Source organism: Rhinatrema bivittatum, chromosome 14 (genome assembly GCF_901001135.1).
Source record: "Rhinatrema bivittatum chromosome 14, aRhiBiv1.1, whole genome shotgun sequence".
NCBI classification, from domain to species: Eukaryota; Metazoa; Chordata; class Amphibia; order Gymnophiona; family Rhinatrematidae; genus Rhinatrema; species Rhinatrema bivittatum.
Genome location: NC_042628.1, coordinates 44,882,347 through 44,900,221, shown reverse-complemented (window position 1 = coordinate 44,900,221; position 17,875 = coordinate 44,882,347). Strand labels below are relative to the sequence as shown.

Below are 17,875 nucleotides of genomic sequence, written 5' to 3'. Positions count from 1 at the left end.
TTATAGCTAAAATCCTAGAAAGATTAGTCAACCATCAACTCTGCGAATTCCTGGACGATAACAACATTCTCGCCACAACTCAATTTGGATTCCGCAAATCCCGAAGCACTGAATCCCTTCTCATTTCTCTAACCGACAATATTCTATTAAACCTAGAGAAAAAACACCCTTGCTTATTGATCCTCCTTGATCTCTCAGCGGCTTTTGATACTGTAAACCACAAGATCCTCTTAGACAGACTAACAGAGATAGGTATCAAAAACACAGCACTCAACTGGTTTAAATCCTTCCTACAAGACAGGTCCTATAAAGTTAAGATAAACAACTATGTATCTCAACCGATCAGTTCTAACCTTGGCGTCCCTCAAGGATCCTCTTTATCCCCGACCTTATTCAACATTTACCTGCTCCCACTCTGCAACCTACTTTCTAAGCTAAATCTAACCCACTACCTTTATGCGGACGATGTCCAAATACTTATTCCTATCACCAAATCCTTGCAAGAAACTCTTCACTTTTGGAATTCATGCTTCCTCTCCATATCCAATCTCCTTGCTGATCTCTGTCTAGTTCTGAATACCAACAAAACAGAATACCTCCTAATCACCCAAGAAGGCAACTATCAACTCTCCAACACTTATCCTTCGGCACCACCTCCTCTATCTACCCAGGTCAGAAACCTAGGAGTCACCATGGATAACCTACTGAATTACAAAAGTTTCATCAGTAACACAGTGAAAGAATGCTTCTTCAAACTCCATGTTCTAAAAAGACTCAGACCTTTATTGTACCCCCAGGATTTCAGATCAGTTCTGCAAGCAATCATATTTTCTAAAATTGATTACTGCAACTCCCTTTTACTTGGTCTCCCAGATATCTCGCTAAAACCGCTACAAATGCTCCAAAATGCCACTGCCAGGATCTTAACTAAAGCAAAAAAAAGGGACCACATAACACCAATATTAAAAAATCTACATTGGCTCCCTATAAAATACAGAATCACCTACAAAACCCTTTCATCCATCCATAAATCCATTTACAAAGCCTCATACCTAGACCTCAGGATCCCATTCCAGTTACATACTTCCTCCCGTCCACTGAGAACGGCGCAAAAAGGTTCTCTGAAAACCCCTCCACTCAAACTTTCGTCAAACAAAAGAGCCTTCTCCACTGCAGGTCCGATCCACTGGAACTCTCTACCATCGGATCTCAGGCTTGAACAATGCCCCCTCACTTTTAAAAAAAGACTTAAAACTTGGCTGTTCTCTCAAGCCTACGATTGAGTTCTATTCTCAAATCGCTCCTCCAGGTCTATGCCATATAATACCTCTTGCTCGACATCTAAACAATTAATTTTCCAATCCCTCCTATCTATTTTGCAGATACCTTATTCATAATTGATTTTAATCGCCTGTATATAACATTTCTATTACTACTGTTGTTTTTAATGTTATTTGTTATTAGTATTTATTCAATTTTCTCCAAGTTCATGTTCCTGTTCCATGTAAGACACACATGTTAAGTCACCCCAATGTTATATGTAAACCGAAATGATTAGCAACATTGTTGCTAGAACTTCAGTATATAAAAAATGTTAAATAAATAAATAAATGAGTGCCTGCATCTTCTTCATATTAACACAGCTACAGTGCTCTATGAGTCAGGTGCATATGCTTCTTTTTGTGTGACCCTACATAGATCAATAAGCAAGGACATTGTAATACATAAATAATACATTGTGATAAGCACTATTATATATGAACCCGCATTTATTGCATCATGTTAGTTTTTGTTCATTTGACAGTTTTTCTAATAATTAGCTTAGTTCTACCCCCGTTTTCCTAGTTCTATGTAACCCCTGTTCTATGTAATGCTTTTTGCAATGTTTCTGTTTCACTGTAAACCGATATGATATGTAATTCTTCACATGAATGTCGGTATATAAAAATTCAAAATAAATAAATAAATAACAATTTGTCTGAGAAATGACATTTGATATGATAAACACTCATCGTATGCTGGCAAAAATCACAAGCAATATGGCCCATATTCTCCATTGTATTTACTTGGTGTATAGGGCAATTATATCTCCTGAGCCACTTGATCCCTGATATTTCACCCCTAGAAAAGAATATAATTGGCTTCTCTACAAAAACCAGATGCCCTGTCAGTATATTATAAAACACAAACATGTCTAGGTGTAACATTAGATTTAGCCTGTTTGTATGTTGTACGGATTGCTGCACTAGGATAACCACGGGTTAAAAATGATGTTAAATTCTGAGCTTGCCGTTTAAAGTATTCCAAGTTAGAATAAAGATGTCTGAGTCTAAAAAAACGGACTCATTGGCAAACCATATTTAAAGGACTACAGATAAAAGTTTTGAAATTGTAATAAATTATTCCGTTCAACAGGTTTACGAAAAAGATGTTTCAAAATGGGTGTCCCCTTTAACAATCAAAGTTGTCTAAAAAAAGAAATCAGTTGTTGATGAAACATAAGTGTAAACTGTTATTAGATTTGAGAAAGCCTCTGCTTCTCTCTGGGCGTGAACAACAAGTAATGGATCTACTCTTTGAGATTTGCCACTTACTTGTGACCTCAAATGGCCACTGTTGAAGACAGAATTCTGGGTTCGATGGACCTTTAGTCTGACCCTGCATGGCATATTTTATGTTCTATTATAGAAGACACCCTTTTAGCTAAAAAGTCCCATGTGCGTGACTCATTGACCTGCTTACCTGCAACAGGTGTTCTCTGAAGACAGCAGTTCACCAGTAACACAAACTCTTCCTCCTGCTCTTCTTTGTTCTTCTTCATGCCCCTAGCCCAGTCAAAACTGTTGTATGGAACTGAAGGGAACCATAGTGCAGCAGTAGCACAGGAACTGGTGCCACCTAAGCAGGGAAAGGCTTTTGCCCTATTCCGAAAGCTCTGGAAGAATCTGTTCATTCAGTGTTAGCATGATCATGTGATTCGCATGTGGCTGGTGAGCTGTCTTCAGAAGAATACCTGTTGCAGGTGAGCAACTTCTCTTCACTTTTCTGCCCAAGGTTTTTTTCTACCCTATTAGAAACAAAGAAACTCGATGGCAATAAAAGACCATATGTCCTATCGTCTAGCCATCTCTACCATTCCTACCACTTTCTCATTCTGCTCTTCATTTTTCTGACCTGAGAATTCTATCAGCTATTCTGTTAGCCCTCTCTGCTCAGTTTGTTCACTGTCTCCCTAGAAACCTAGTGGAGTTAAGAGTAGTGGGCTGAGAACCAGGGAAGGCAGGGTTCAAACCCCGCTGCCGCCCCTTATGACCTTCAGCAAGTCACGTCACTCTCTATTGCTTCAAACTTAGGGCCTCATTTACTAAGCATTTTTCCCATAGACACAGAATGGGAGAAAAGCCTTAGTAAATCCAAGCCTTAGATTGTAAGTTGTCTGGGAACAGGGAAATGTATACTATGCCTGAGTGTAACTTGCCTTGAGCAACCTATGAAAAAGAGTGAGCTAAATCTAAACAAACAAATGATGTGCTGTAGAGCCCTTGGGCATGCAGCATGTCTACATATTATTGACTGGTCTCTAAGTCTTTCCAGTAAGAAGGTCACAGGCCCCAGCGAGCATCTTTTTTTCTCTTAATAGCGGAAACTGCCTATGCTCATGCTTCCCACCTGACCACACAATGTCCCAATGTGACCTGCTGGTACAGGTGGAAATCATGTAATCACACAAAGAAATATAAATTGGTAGCTGTGCTTTAAGCTGGGGTACAAAAGGACCCTTTTTGACTACCTTCATTCTGGTCTGCAAGGGACATTTTCATTTTCTTGCAAGTTTGTTCTCCTGCAGTGTCTGAGGCCCTAAGAACAGCCATAATGAGTCATTTCCCAGATTAACTCAAATATATTAGATCTGATCATCTACTACGCGATGTTTTGTAAACCACCTCAAGTATGCCTTTGATGTGACGAGATGGTGCAAAAGTTGTAATAAATTAATATTGTATACAGCAGGAGGTAATTTGGTGGTGGATGCATGACATGGCCTTCCAGTGGAAGTGGTAGAGACAAAACCAGTAACAGAATTCAAGAAAGCCTGGAATGTACCCAGAGCATTCCTAGTTGTGAAGGGGTCTATGGCAATGTAGCAGGAATGAATTTAGGCAATGTAGATGGGCCTTACAGTCATTTATCTTCTGTCTTTTTCTGTGTTACTTGGTTATGAACATTGCTGCCCCCAGGGGAACTGCAAGGAAGCAACTTCAATAATTTCCTTTCTGACATTAGAAATGACATCTTAATTGATAGTTGATGGGTATTCTTACTTTACATAAGAACTTCCTATATTTCTGTTTCAGCTCCATGGAAACTCCACAGCTTGATCCAGTGCAGAATTTCAGGTAAGTGTAATACACATCTCTCCTAGCAATGCAGGAAGCTCTTGTCCTAACACTTTCTACTCCTGTGGTAAATACTTTATTTAACTAAGCCTCTGTCTGTTATGAAAAATTATTACTTATTTCAGATGAACCTTCAGTCTTGGATGTGCAGTCTTAAGTTTCCATTGCTGTTATGAAATGGCAAGTGGAAAATAAAGATAAGTCTTGCAAAGTTGCATTTACTGGATAGTACTAATACAGTTATGTAATCTCCTGTAGCCAATTAATTTGCCCTTTGCTCTGAACCCTGAAACTCTAAATATACAGGACAATTGATAGATCTCTGTATCAGTTGTAAACAAGTGTCTGTGATTTCCAGGCTCTTCATTTTATCAACCCCAGATCCCTGAGAGCATAAAAAGCAGTACTCCCCAAAATCACTGTATTCCCAAAAAACAGACCTCTTCATTGCATCCTTTTACTTAAGAGTATGAAAAGCAATCTTCATCAAACTACAGGGTTGCCATGTTCTGGTTTTCCGTGGCAGCTTTGCTTTTGGTCTCTGTTTCCACTTTCTACCAGAAAGCTAAATTCTGACCTAAGATTTCTAAGTTGTATCTGTGCACCCGGTTTGCATTCTGCCAGAGAATTTGGGGCAGAGTGGTGGCTCAATCTGACCATAGAGATGGATCACTTTTAATGGCTTTAGTTGAAGTCAAAAAAATATTTTCTTCATTTAACTGTGATTTGGAGAGGGCAGGCTGCTCCTCATCAATATTTGTTTGTGTTTACCACAAATGATTTGTAAGACTTGAATTTTTTAAACCTTTTGGGATTTGGAGCACCTGTGTCTGATTTGTGACCTCATCTTATGTTCAAAAGTGTTTTGTATGCTGCTGAGGCCAGGGGTGCAGGTCACCTTCCCTGCTGACACTTACTCCTGCAGAAGCTCTGCTCAAAACATGCACATTACTCTAATGAATGTTCCTAGTGGCACTAAAGGGAATCAGAGCCACAACTAGAAAATTCTTGGGGACCTGAAAGGCTTTTTCAATTACTTACCATTTTCTCTGTCTGACTGCAAGCCTGAGTTATAAAATTGAGACTTTAGACTAGAATTTAGTTTTCCCATAAAGGAAACTAAATACAGAGATGTACTAGTAAACCCAGTACATAAGGTGATCCTATCCTAAAAGAATACAGTAGAGAAAATAGTTAAGGGTATTTGACACAAATTTTGCTCTCTAGAGAGAGTGTTATTGCTCCTTTGAACCCCCAGTCTGTTTATAATCTTTGGAGAACATACTTTTGAAATTGAATTATAACATGATTCAGTTATTTCCCCAAGGCAACCAATATAATTTCTAGAATGCCTTTGCACTGTATATTATCATAGTGTCAAAGAAAAGCACCATCGTCCCTCTTAAAGGAAAGCCAAAGGATGGACTGCTGGTTTGAGCTTTTGCTTCTGATTTCTGACTCAAGTTCCAGCCCTCTGCCAAAACGTGGGTGTAGCTATTAAAGGGGATGCAGGGAAATGTCTGCAGGATGATGATCTTCCTCCATTCACTCAAGATGTACAACCAGCTCCCAGGAATATGCTGCAGTTACTTGTCATCTCATCATCTGGCTTCTGAATCTTGATCTATCTAAGTCTAGATCTAGGTCAACTTTGGAAGGCCTAAGAACCACCCTGGCTCTACTAATCATCCTTATTTATTTATTTAAAAAATTTGTAGCCCGCTTATCCAAAATTCTAAGCAGATAACAAACATATATCATAATACAAGAAAATATATTCTGCATAAACTACCCAGTAATGGGGTTTGTTCAGTCCAATCTGTTAGATAATCGCCTCCACAGCCCCTGCAGATTAAAACATTTGCTGTTCAAAACTGTTTCATTAATTTTTCATTAATTTTCCAGTCTTTCCAAACACTTGTGAGAACAAGAAGGTCTTTAGTTTCTTCCTAAAAATCTGAAGATAATGTTGAACTCTTAGTTCATCAGGCTAGGCCATTCACAGTAGTGGCCCACAGTAGTGGGCCAGCAACTGAGAACAATCAGTCATGGGTTTCACATAAGTGAACCAAGCGAATGGGGGGGCAAGTTTAAGCTGCATGGCACCAGAAACCCTGTGCTGCACTCATGGGGCTGCAGGAAGTGAGCTGGTACTGCTTTTGGTCAAACTTAACTCAATTGAGCTTCATAATAGAGAATGGCAGGCTTATGGGAAGGAGAGACAGAACAAAAGATGTAGAAAGTGAGAGATGGGTGCAGGAATTAGGGAAAGAAGTAAGAAAGGATGCAGGCTTTGGTGGCTAGAGGTAGTAAAGCAGTAGGCCACTGGCGGACAGGGAAGTAGCAGGTAACTATGGGGAGGGTGGTTAGGGAGAAGGGAATAAAAACGGGGAGAGAAATACACTGTATACAGCGATATAATGCAAGATCACTTATAGCGCGGTCATAGATAGGCTCCCAATTTCAAATTTGATTCATTGCCAATTAGCTAGATAAATCCATTCTTATCTGGCAAAGTGGTGCTGAATATAAACTCGATATAGAGAAGTAGGTTTTAAAAGGCTTGCACACGGCAAAACTGAGATATGAACGTGACTTGGATGAGCACGGACCGCGCGAATTTTAAAAGGCCTGCGGCCATGCACTTATCTCCCAGTACGCGGATAAAAAGGGTTTGGCAAAGAAAGGGGCGGGACGTGAGTGGGGCAAGGGTGGGCTGGGGCTGCACCATGAAGTCAATTAAGTGCACTAGTGTGCGCCGGGATCCCAGAACCGCGTGACTTGCTTCTGCTATGGACTGTGTGTAAGTAAGCAAATAAAAAAATAAAAGATAGTGGGGTTTTAAGGATTGGGGTTAGTAGGGTAAAAGGGAAGCAAGTTAGGTACTAAAATCCCCCCCTCCCCCACTTACACACTCGAGTTGGCATTCACGCGCACATGCGCATGTTGATATAAAATCGTACGCGCGGGTAGCTGATTTTATAACATGCGCGCGTGTTATAAAATCGGTGCGTCCATGTGCGCGTGCCGGCAAACGCACGCCCATGTGTGCTCGCGCGTCACTTTGAAAGTTACCGCTAATATGAGCTCACTTATAACGCGGACCAAATTTTTAGACCCTCGCCCATTTTATATCTGGTCTTCAGTGTATATAGAAAGGGGAAAGTAGGGTGAAATAGGCTAAATTGGAAGATAGGCTGGCCTAGGGTGCAAAGAGGGAATGGGGTGAGTGACAAGTTAGATTGAAGGGTGAAAAACCATCATGAGGGGGCAGTTCGACAGATGGAGAAGAAGGAGAGCAGAACAGTTAGAAAAAGAGACTAAAGGTATGAAGAAAGCAAGAAAATTAGGAAAAAGGTAGAAATAGTGAAGACCAAGAAAGAAAGGAACAAGCAGAAACTAAGGATAAATCACATCAGAGATGCAGAAGGTTAGAAAATAGTTTGTTTACTTTTGCCTGTATCTTCTGTGCCAAAATTAGGCTTAATTTGTGTTTCTCTACTCTAACAGTTCACTTATCCAATTTTTTCTGACTTTCCTCCTTTTAGCTGGGACTGGAACTGCTGCAGGAAAAGAGGAGCTGGGGAGGTTTCTAGCTACTGCTCAGTAATTATGTTAGAGAAAGGTGTGTGGCCAAAGTGTACTGCTGTTACAAGTTAAGAAGTAATATTCCAATTTTTTCTTCAAAGCATTTATTTTTAAGCTTCCAAAAAGCTTATAACAAAAATACAGTCCTCCGACATGGCCTTGTTTCACCGTGGGGGCTGCCAAGGGAGGGACCCACAATACAGATTCAGTATAAATTAAGAATAAATAGAACAGTGGTAAAAACAGCATAAGGAAGAATCGCACACAAGAAATAGACATACCAATTGGAAATCACAAAGTCATTTTTAGAATTTTAGGTTTTTAAGTATTGTAGCTGAGGCATTCTGTAAACAAGCAGAATATTAATCAAAATTGTGCTCAAAAAACAGGGTTTATAAAGCACTAAGGAGTCTATTTTAAGATCCGCACATGTCCATGTGCTCACAATTCCCGGCGTGCGCATATGGATGCGCCGATTTTATAACATGCGCGTGTGGGCACGTGCATGTTCTAAAATACATTTCCCACACATAGATGCAAGCTTGATTTTAATGTCTGTGCGCACATGTACAGGTGGGTGGCCGCCTCCACATGCGGGGGGGGGGGGGGGTGTTTCAGTTATGCGCGATGACGCAATAGGGTTTCTTCCCACTTCCCTCCCAGTCCGCTCCAATTAAGGAACGGACTGGGAGGGAACTTCCCTATCCCTACTCTTCCTACCTCTTCCCCTCTCCACCCTGACTCCTAAATCTGTCATAGCTATCCCTTTTTTTGTTTGTTTTTGAACTTACTTCGTGCCCTGAGTTGAAATAAGTTGCTTGTGCCAGCCTGCTGCCAGGGCGCGAGTCATCGGTACAGCGCGGAATGGCGCTGTCCAGGCCCACTCCCGCCTAGACCACACCCCTGGCCCACTCCTTTTACAGGGCCCGGCACTTCTGTGTGCAACAGGGGTTACGTGCGTGGCCGGTCCCATTCTAAAATGCACGTTGCGCATGCAAGGCCCGGCCGCGTGCGTAACCCCCAATTTTTACGCGCATGGCCCTTTTAAAATCAGGCCATAAATTTAAAGCAATACGTTAGTGATGCAGATTGGGGTTTTATGCATACCGAGGGGCATAATATATATGAGTTTAAAAAGCAGCCAGAGAGGGAACACCACTCAAGTTTTATGGGTATCCTGTAGGAAGACAACAAAAAACGGGTACTAAATACAAAGTACAGTAGGTAACATTTAAGTTGTAAAATGACAAAAAAAAAACAATATACATACCAAATAATTGTAGAAAATACAAACTTCAAGAACAAAAATTCCAAGAGCAAGGGTTCAGCCACATAAAAGGATGCATATTGTGTCTCAGAGAAAGGGCATTTAAAAGACCTTTTGAAAATGCAAGAAAAACTGCCAAAACCTGGCTGGCCAATCCCAAGAAGTCATATGATTAAGAAGCACCAATCCAGGTTAAGAAGAAGGTAGCCAATCAGACTGGAGAGATACAAGTCACTTGGGAAAAGAAAGAAATAGATACATGACACCTGAGAAATATGCTATACAGTGGATGAAGGACCTGAAGGGGAACCTGGCAAGCTCAAGGATAAGAATTTGTGAACAGAGGAGAGCCAGACAGAGGACTAAAGGGCTTAAATTCAGTCAGGGGACTGTATTTTTGTGTTAAGCTTTTTGAAAGATTAAAAATAAATGCTGCTTTGAAGAAAAAAATGGAATATTACTTCATCACTTGGAATAACAGTACATGTTGGCCACACACCTTTCTCTCATATATATAAGCTCCAATGTATTCATGTTTACTCCACAGCAACTGTGTGCAACTGCTCAGTAATTACCAGGGTTACCAGATACCTCGATGTCGTCAGAGACAGGCTGAGCTAGTTCTGGTTTTGCTCCATTTGCTGCATAGGACTTGTAATTCTGCATTTCTTAGAGAAATCTGAACTACCAAGTCCAGAGCTGCAGTAGTGCATACCTAGCACTGGTTCAGCCTGCTTCTGATAATGTGGAGCTTTCAGATCATTCTAGAAATGGATCTGTGCTGGTCTTCATAAGCAGCTGTGTCCATTAGCCAGAGCTATTACAATGCCTAAACTTCCAAAAGGCACATGGGAGGTAAATAATGGCAGGAAACCCTTTTGAGCTAGGAGTGAAAGATCATGGCACACAGGGCTGAAGCACATGTTTATTCTGCTGGAAGCCATGGAAGAGGTTATCTATTAGACAACACATGATGGTCTCCTTAGATTGCATGCGTTGTCTAATAGGCTGATAATAGGTAGATTATTTTGTATTGTTGAATATATTTTCTACTGAAGTGGTTTCACAGAAATGTTTGGAGCCTTGGAAGAGGCAACAGTCATATTTAAGTTAAGAAAATATGAGGCTGTTGATTCCAAAACAAAGAACTAAACTAAATGCATTTTCCAAAATTAAATGGAAACTTCTTTAAAACTTAAAACACCAAAATCTATAACTGGTGCTTTTTTATTTTTATTTATAATTTATACCACTTTTCCATCAGTAGTTCACAGCAGTTCACAAAAGTAAAAATAAAAGAATTTCATTAAATAATATATAACCAAATAACTAAACATATAAAACTCCCTAAAAATATTTTAAAATTTATTTTATTTTCATTTATTTTTTCATACTTGATTCCTTACCTTAGTGACATAAGATCTTAAGGTGAGTAACAATAAAATGGTACATGTAATACAACCATAATAAACATAAAATTAGAATCAGCTGACAATAGCACTAATACAAATCAATTTTCTGATGAAACATTAATATAACAGTAAAATAAAAACATAAATCAACTAATAATAAAATAACCTACAGATAAACATCCCCCTTGCAAAATACTCAACTCTTAACAATTACAGAGCACCCATAATTCAAACGAATCTTAAAAATAAATATCCAGGATCACAAGAAGGCCTGAGAGAACAATCTTGCCTTCAGATGCTTCCTAAAGTTCAAATAACTGCTGTCCAATCTAAAGGCAATTCATTTCAAAGAACAGGGCCAATAATACCAAAAGCCGATCTATGATTCTCTCCTTAGATCCTGCTGAGAGGAACATGAATTCTTTCCTGGTATTTGAGGAATTAACAAGTCTGTCATATATACAAGGCCTTTCCTATTCAACCAACCAATGTAACTCCTCAAGAATCAGGGTAACATGGTCTCTGGGCTTGGTGCCTGTTAAAAGTCTAATTACTGTATTTTGGAAGAATAACCATAAAAGTATTAAGAACTCAAAAGTCAGAATATACCCAAAGTGTTCAAGAATCTATAAATGAAATAAAACCTTAACAGCTAAGGAAAACTGAGTTCTCAAGGCTTTTAAATGTGAGAATGAAGATTTTAAATTGTATACAAAATTATACTGGTATCCAGTGGAAGGACATTAAATGGGGTGCAAAATGTTCTTGAGAGTCAATGCCTCTGACAAAGCGAGCGGCAGAGTTTTGGACAATCTGTGACCTCTGCAACTGATTTTGTGGCAGACCAGCATACAGAGAATTAGAACAGTCAAGTGGAGAAGAAATAAACCACATAGACCACACTTACCAAATCCTCACACTTCAAGAGAGGCTGCAGTTTCTGGATTTGGTGTACGTGAAAAAAGAGCTGAAATGTATTTATTTAATATATGTTCCTCCACTGTCAAATCATCCACTGTTAGCTCCAAAATACCAGTCTTAATATTTAAGGAAACACTCACCATCTAACGAGGGGAGCAGAGGGGTGGAAGATGTTTTTCTCCCCTAGAACTTCATCTTTGCTGCAAGGGGTTTCCTTTCATTTTCCTTTAGCCATTTTGAAATAATCTTCAAACTTGAATTAAACTTATCTAATGCTGCAGTACAGTTTAGGGCTAAAGGAAAATATAACTGTGTACATACAATCAATAATGCCCAACTTCTGAAGTAGGTTCCTCAAGGGTCTTAAATAGAGACTAAAGAGAATAGGTGAAGGAATGGACCCCTTGGCGGTCATCAAAGTGGATTCTCTGGGGAACAGAAGAGCAATGCAAGCACCTTGAAATCTATCGTAGAAAAATAAGAAGGGCCCACGTTCTTACAGCATCCCCTATACCAGTCATTGTAAAGCGACAGCGAACTACCATGGTCGATAGCATGAAAAGCTGCTGTTAGAGAAAAATTAACTTAGAATTGGATCTTCCTCCAACATTCAAGCTCCTTCTAAGATCATTAACTCAACTAACGAAATTTCTTTACTGACACCTGGCTTCTCTCTTGCAGGCAGTTAACTGGCTCTGCTTTACGGGGTTGTGAGTTTTCCTGCTGGCTTCATTCCTAGGAACTCTGTGCTGGCATTAGAGCAAGTGCTCCAGGCAGTGTTCCCTCTTAACTTTTTCTGGGATGTGTTCGTGTGCCCTACCTTTAAGTACATAATTTTTGCAAGTGAATGGTGGAGGGAAGCTGTCATCCTCGCCCCCCCCCCCCCCCAACCCCATCCAGCATGAATTGTATCTTCTGTGGCACCCCTGCTTCCTACTACCTCCAACCCACCCGCAGGGAACCAAGCTCCGTTATCCTCTTCTTCGTTTCCAACTCTTTTCTCTTCTGTACCATCCCCTTACTCCTTCCTAGCCTTTCTTTTATGCTTCTACTCTCCACCCCATTTCCTCTCTTCCATACTTCAATTCCATTGCTTCCCTTAGTTCTCCAACTCCACATCGTCCCACATCCACGTGCCTCTCTTTACATTTTTACCTCTTGCCACTAACAACTCTCCATTTTCCTCCAGCATCTGTCCCTGCCTTTTTCTCCCATTCCCAAGCATCTTCCCACCTTGCCTCCTTCCCCCAGCATCCTCTCCCTCCCTCTTCATACCCCTTCCCCAGAATCTGCCCCCTACTCCCCCTAGCATTCTTTCCCATGCCACTTACTTCATTCCCAGTATATTCCTCCCCTTGGGTATTCAGCCTCAATAGCAGAGTCCTCTGTTTCTTCCCCTCTTCCCCAGCATCTGCTTGCCCCTTCCCCAGTATCTGTTTGCTGACTTGCCTACTTCTTTCTTAGCATCTGCGCTGTTTCCTGTATCTTGCTCCCCTCTGCTTCTTAGTTCTCCCTTTTCCCCAGCATCCTTGCCTCCTGCCTCTTTGTCTCTCACCATAGTGTCTACTCCTCGTCCTGCTGCCTTTTCTGCCTTTATTGCAGCAATGCAACTAGAGATTTTTTATTAAAACTTACTAATTGATGTTCAGTGGTACTGGCCTGTTAAGGGGTTTGGGTGTCTGCAGCTGTGATGCAGGACGCTCATGACTTGTTTTTTATTTAATTGGATTCTATTAGACTCCATATCATATATATTATATATGGAGTTTAATAGAGAATTGATTTTTTTAACCCCATTATTCTTTGCATTTATTTAATTGGGCCTTGGAGTGCAGTAGTGAGAATGACCTGGAGGTGGTGAGAGCTATGGTGTTGGCAGCAGTGAAGAAAGCTAATAGAGATTATGGCAGTCAGATACCAAGTGAGCAACAAGAGCCTGTCCCTTTGCTGCCAAGTGGTCTGCTGAGTATTTGCCGGCACCATGAGGAACTTCAGAACTTGCAGATGGCATTTTCTGCTGTTGATATTGTGAGTTCAGCAACAGATAGTGCTGTGCACGAGATTTGGAGTTTACAGTACTGGCACAGATTACAATGGGGCAGTTGGCAGCTGTAGAACAGACTCCCGCTGCTTCTTCTGCCAGGTGCTGTGCAGTTTGAAGTGTAATGTGTGCCGCTGTTGAAAGAATGATGCAACCATGTACATGTGCACCTTAAAGGAACAGTGGTCTCAGGGCCCAACACAAATATCTGCAGCCCTATTACCTTATTGTGGCAGTTCAGGGTCTAGCAAAAGAGAAAACGAGGTGCTCTGGTAACTGCTACTACAGTGGGACTGCAGCCAAAAGAGTAAGTATAGAGGTGCTGAAAGAAGTCGGAGATGTTGTGGGAGGTGGAGGGAATTGGAGAGACATGGGAAGGAGAGACTGATGATGCACTGGGGGAGGGATGAAAGATGATGCCTGGCCTTTGGGGGAAGTAAATTGGGAGAGAACAATAGGAGGGCAATATTATATTAAAAGGCATGCCAGCATTAGCAAACATGTACCCCCACATTCTTTCCCCACAGTTTCTGGAAAAAATAACACTGATATACAAATCAGAAACAAGATGAATATAAAACTGTCAGGGCATATTTCTTCATACTTATGGTATATAAATACCTTTTCAACCTTCTCCCAGCTCCAGAAAGACTACCTGCAACGGTTCATTCGCCAGTGATGCTGAAAAACCATCAGATCGGATTGGACAGGAGGTGGTATTGTCATTCTTTCTGCTTCTGCTTCTGGTCTGGTTCCTGAATCGGGAGTTTGAAGTGAGTTACCGGCTCCATTACCACGGGGACGTGGAGGCTGATCTCCACCGCACCAAGATCCAGAGCATGAGAGACCAGGCAGATTGGCTGCTGCGCAATATTATTCCCTACCATGTGGCTGAGCAGCTGAAGGTCTCTCAGAGCTACTCCAAAAATCACGACAATGTGGGTGTTATCTTTGCAAGCATCGTTAACTTCAGCGAATTCTATGAGGAGAACTATGAGGGTGGCAAGGAGTGCTACCGTGTCTTGAATGAGCTGATTGGGGATTTTGATGAACTGCTGAGCAAGCCACACTACAGCAGCATAGAGAAGATCAAAACCATTGGGGCCACTTACATGGCTGCCTCTGGTCTCAACCCTTCCCAGTGTCAGGACAGCAACCATCCCCACGGTCATCTGCAGACCCTTTTTGAATTTGCCAAAGAAATGATGCGTGTGGTGGATGATTTCAACAACAATATGCTGTGGTTTAACTTTAAGCTGAGGATTGGCTTTAATCACGGCCCTCTCACGGCTGGAGTCATTGGCACCACCAAGCTGCTGTATGACATCTGGGGTGACACAGTGAACATTGCCAGCCGCATGGATACTACTGGAGTCGAGTGCCGCATACAGGTGAGTGAAGAAAGCTACCGTATCCTCAGCAAGATGGGATATGACTTTGACTACAGGGGGACTGTGAACGTAAAGGGGAAAGGTCAGATGAAGACCTTCCTCTATCCCAAATGCATGGACAATGGGATTGTGCCACATCACCAACTGTCTATATCTCCGGACATTCGGGTTCAAGTGGACGGCAGCATCGGCCGGTCGCCCACTGATGAGATCACTAGCCTGGTGCCTTCTGTACAGAGCTCAGACAAGCACTTCCACTGCTCGGAGAATGCAGAGATGAAGGAGGTACTGCTGGTGTCCCAGAAACTCCGCAGGGACCCAGCAAAATCAGAAGAGCGGAGCAGGTTGAGTAAAGCCATAGAGGACGGCTGTGGGGAAACAGGCATGGAGGACGTGGATGAGCTGACAAAGCTAAATAGCTCAGAGAGGCTATGATGCAGCGTAGAAACAAAGACTTTGCAACGGGCTGTTTTTAATAATATAAAAGGGATTTTTTTTCAATGCCTGGGGAGTTCCGTTAGCATGTTGGCTTTGGTGTCCTGGTGCTGTGTGGATCACAGTTATCAAGGGCTGGTTGTCTGCTTTCTTCCTGCCTGGCTTCCCTCCTCCTCATGTATTCACACTGTCAGCAATGTGGAAGATTACGAAGTGCCTTCAGACATTCTCCATGAGCCTCTCATTCAAGGTACCAGGGGCTCCAGGTGAAACCATGACTTTGAGTGTCAGTCTGGGTTTTAAAAAAAAAACAGCAACTTTGATATTATTTTTATTATTCTTAGAAAACACTTTTTTGGCTAATGCAATATTTTTGGTTTGGTTTTTCTTTCATACATAGTGTTATTTTCAGTTTTGTCATACCTTGATATTTAAACTGATAGCTTGACTGATCTTCCCCCTCTCATGAAGTTTTGAGTTTAGCCATTTTAAAATTCTATTGCAAGGAATTCTGGGTCTTACAGTCCTGTGGTTCACTCTGTGCAGGAAAAGTAAGTCACCTGAATCGCAAATTAAACTCTTATGTGACACATGGTACCCAGGATTTCCCCGGAGCAACGTTCAGCTGCAAGACGTGTGCATCTATGAGAGGAGTACAAGGTGCTGCTGATGCATTAAGAGGGAGCATTGGGGGCAGGGACGGGGGATGGCAGTAAACCCATGTGGGGAGTTACAGGTGGCACCTTAGTGTTTTCTAGGGTTCACTACATACAGGCAGCTGTTTAATGTTTCTGTTTTAATGCATTCTGGGAAATGTAGTCTTCCATTTTGTATAGGGAAACTTAAGTCTACAAGCCCCTAGAATGTTACATGATTGTCCCCAGGGACGTCTAGATATGTAGTCACATCTTGGCCCTCCTCCAACTATTGCACTTGCATACATGGGAAAGACTTTAGGGGGTGGAGGCAGGGGAAAGAAAAGATATGGGTTTGCAGATATGCAGTTAGCAAGGCAAGGTTACTGGTGCAAACGGGTAGTTGTGGTTTTTTCAAGGGACACTTCTTTGTGTTTTTATTAAATGTGTTTTCTCTTGCTTTACATTTGTATTGGCATACTGCCGTTATTGATAGAAATGTAGTCTTAAAGCAGCAGTACTACCTCGGTCCTCAGCATACAAACCTTCTTGCTTCTGGGCCCTGTTCTCCCCTTTGTTATATTGATCTTATTTCCAGATTTCTTTCTTTCCCCCCAAATATTTATTTCTTAAATTTGTTACATGTTCAGAAATAAATGTAGTACTGTTTTATTCTGACCTCACCCCTTTTGATAATTTGCTCCCATAAGGTCCCATCAGATGTTTATGCTGTATTAGTACTTTATGTATTGGAATGATCTTGGCACCCAAGTCTACAGAGGTCTGTAGGAGTGGGGATGGCTAAGTGGGTGATGCTTTCAGAAGACAAACATTTCTTTCTTCCTGGAAATGAAACAAGTATTGGGGCATCCTGGGTCAGACCAAAAGGTCCATCAAGATCAGTATCCTGTTTCTAATAGTGGCCAGTCCAGGTCACAAGTACCTGGCAGGATCCCAAACCATAGATAGAGCACATGCTGCTAATGCCCAGGGATATGTAGTGGCTTTTTCAAGTCTATCTGGTTAATAATTTATGGACTTCTCCAAGAACTTGTCCAAACCTTTTCTAAACACAACTACGCTAGCTGCCTTTATCACATCTTCCAGCAATAAATTCCAGAGCTTAATTGTGCATTGAGTGAAATTGAATTTTCTCCAATTTGTTTTAAATGTGCTACTTACTAACTTCATGGAGTGTCCCCTAGTTTTTACATTATTTGAAAGAGTAAATAACAGATTTATATTTACCTGTTCTATTCCATTCATAATTTTATAGACCTCTATTGAATCCCCTCTCAGCCATCTCTTCTCCTTGCTGAACAGTTCTAACATCTTTAGCCTTTCCTCAGATGGGAGCATTCCATCAAATTTGGTTGCCCTTCTCTGTACCTATAGTTCAGCAATATTTTTTTTTGAGATGTGATGACCAGAATTGCACACAGTACTCTAGGTGTGGAGAGGAGGCGTAGCCTAGTGGTTAAAGCAGTGAGCTGCAAACCAGGGAAGACAGGGTTTAAATCTCACTGCTGCTCCTTGTGACCTTCGGCAAGTCACTTTACCCTCCATTGCCTGAGGTACAAGCTTAGGGGGTCATTTATCAAACTGCGGTAAGGTGTTTTCGCATGCGTTAAGGGCTTATCGCATGCGAAAAAGCCCTGTTTTCACATGCGATAGGCCTTTAACACATGCGAAACCGTGTTTACCGCATGCGATCGCACCATATCGTATGGTGCGATGCAAATGCAAAAAGTGGGAGGAGTAGGGGCGGAGAGGGGATGCAAATCCAAA

General features: G+C 41.4%; 1 protein-coding gene across 2 annotated transcripts in view; it reads left to right on the top strand.

The window, feature by feature from the left end:
• Positions 1-17,219, top strand: part of ADCY9 (adenylate cyclase 9) — a 276,954-nt gene extending 259,735 nt beyond the window's left edge. For both annotated transcript variants that reach the window (XM_029576521.1, XM_029576520.1), the window contains exons 9-10: positions 4,356-4,397; positions 14,267-17,219. In XM_029576521.1, coding sequence (XP_029432381.1) covers positions 4,356-4,397; positions 14,267-15,452 — 1,228 coding nt within the window. In that variant the 3' untranslated portion in view covers positions 15,453-17,219. The remainder of the gene's footprint in view (positions 1-4,355; positions 4,398-14,266) is intronic.
• The last annotated feature ends 656 nt before the right edge of the window (positions 17,220-17,875 follow it).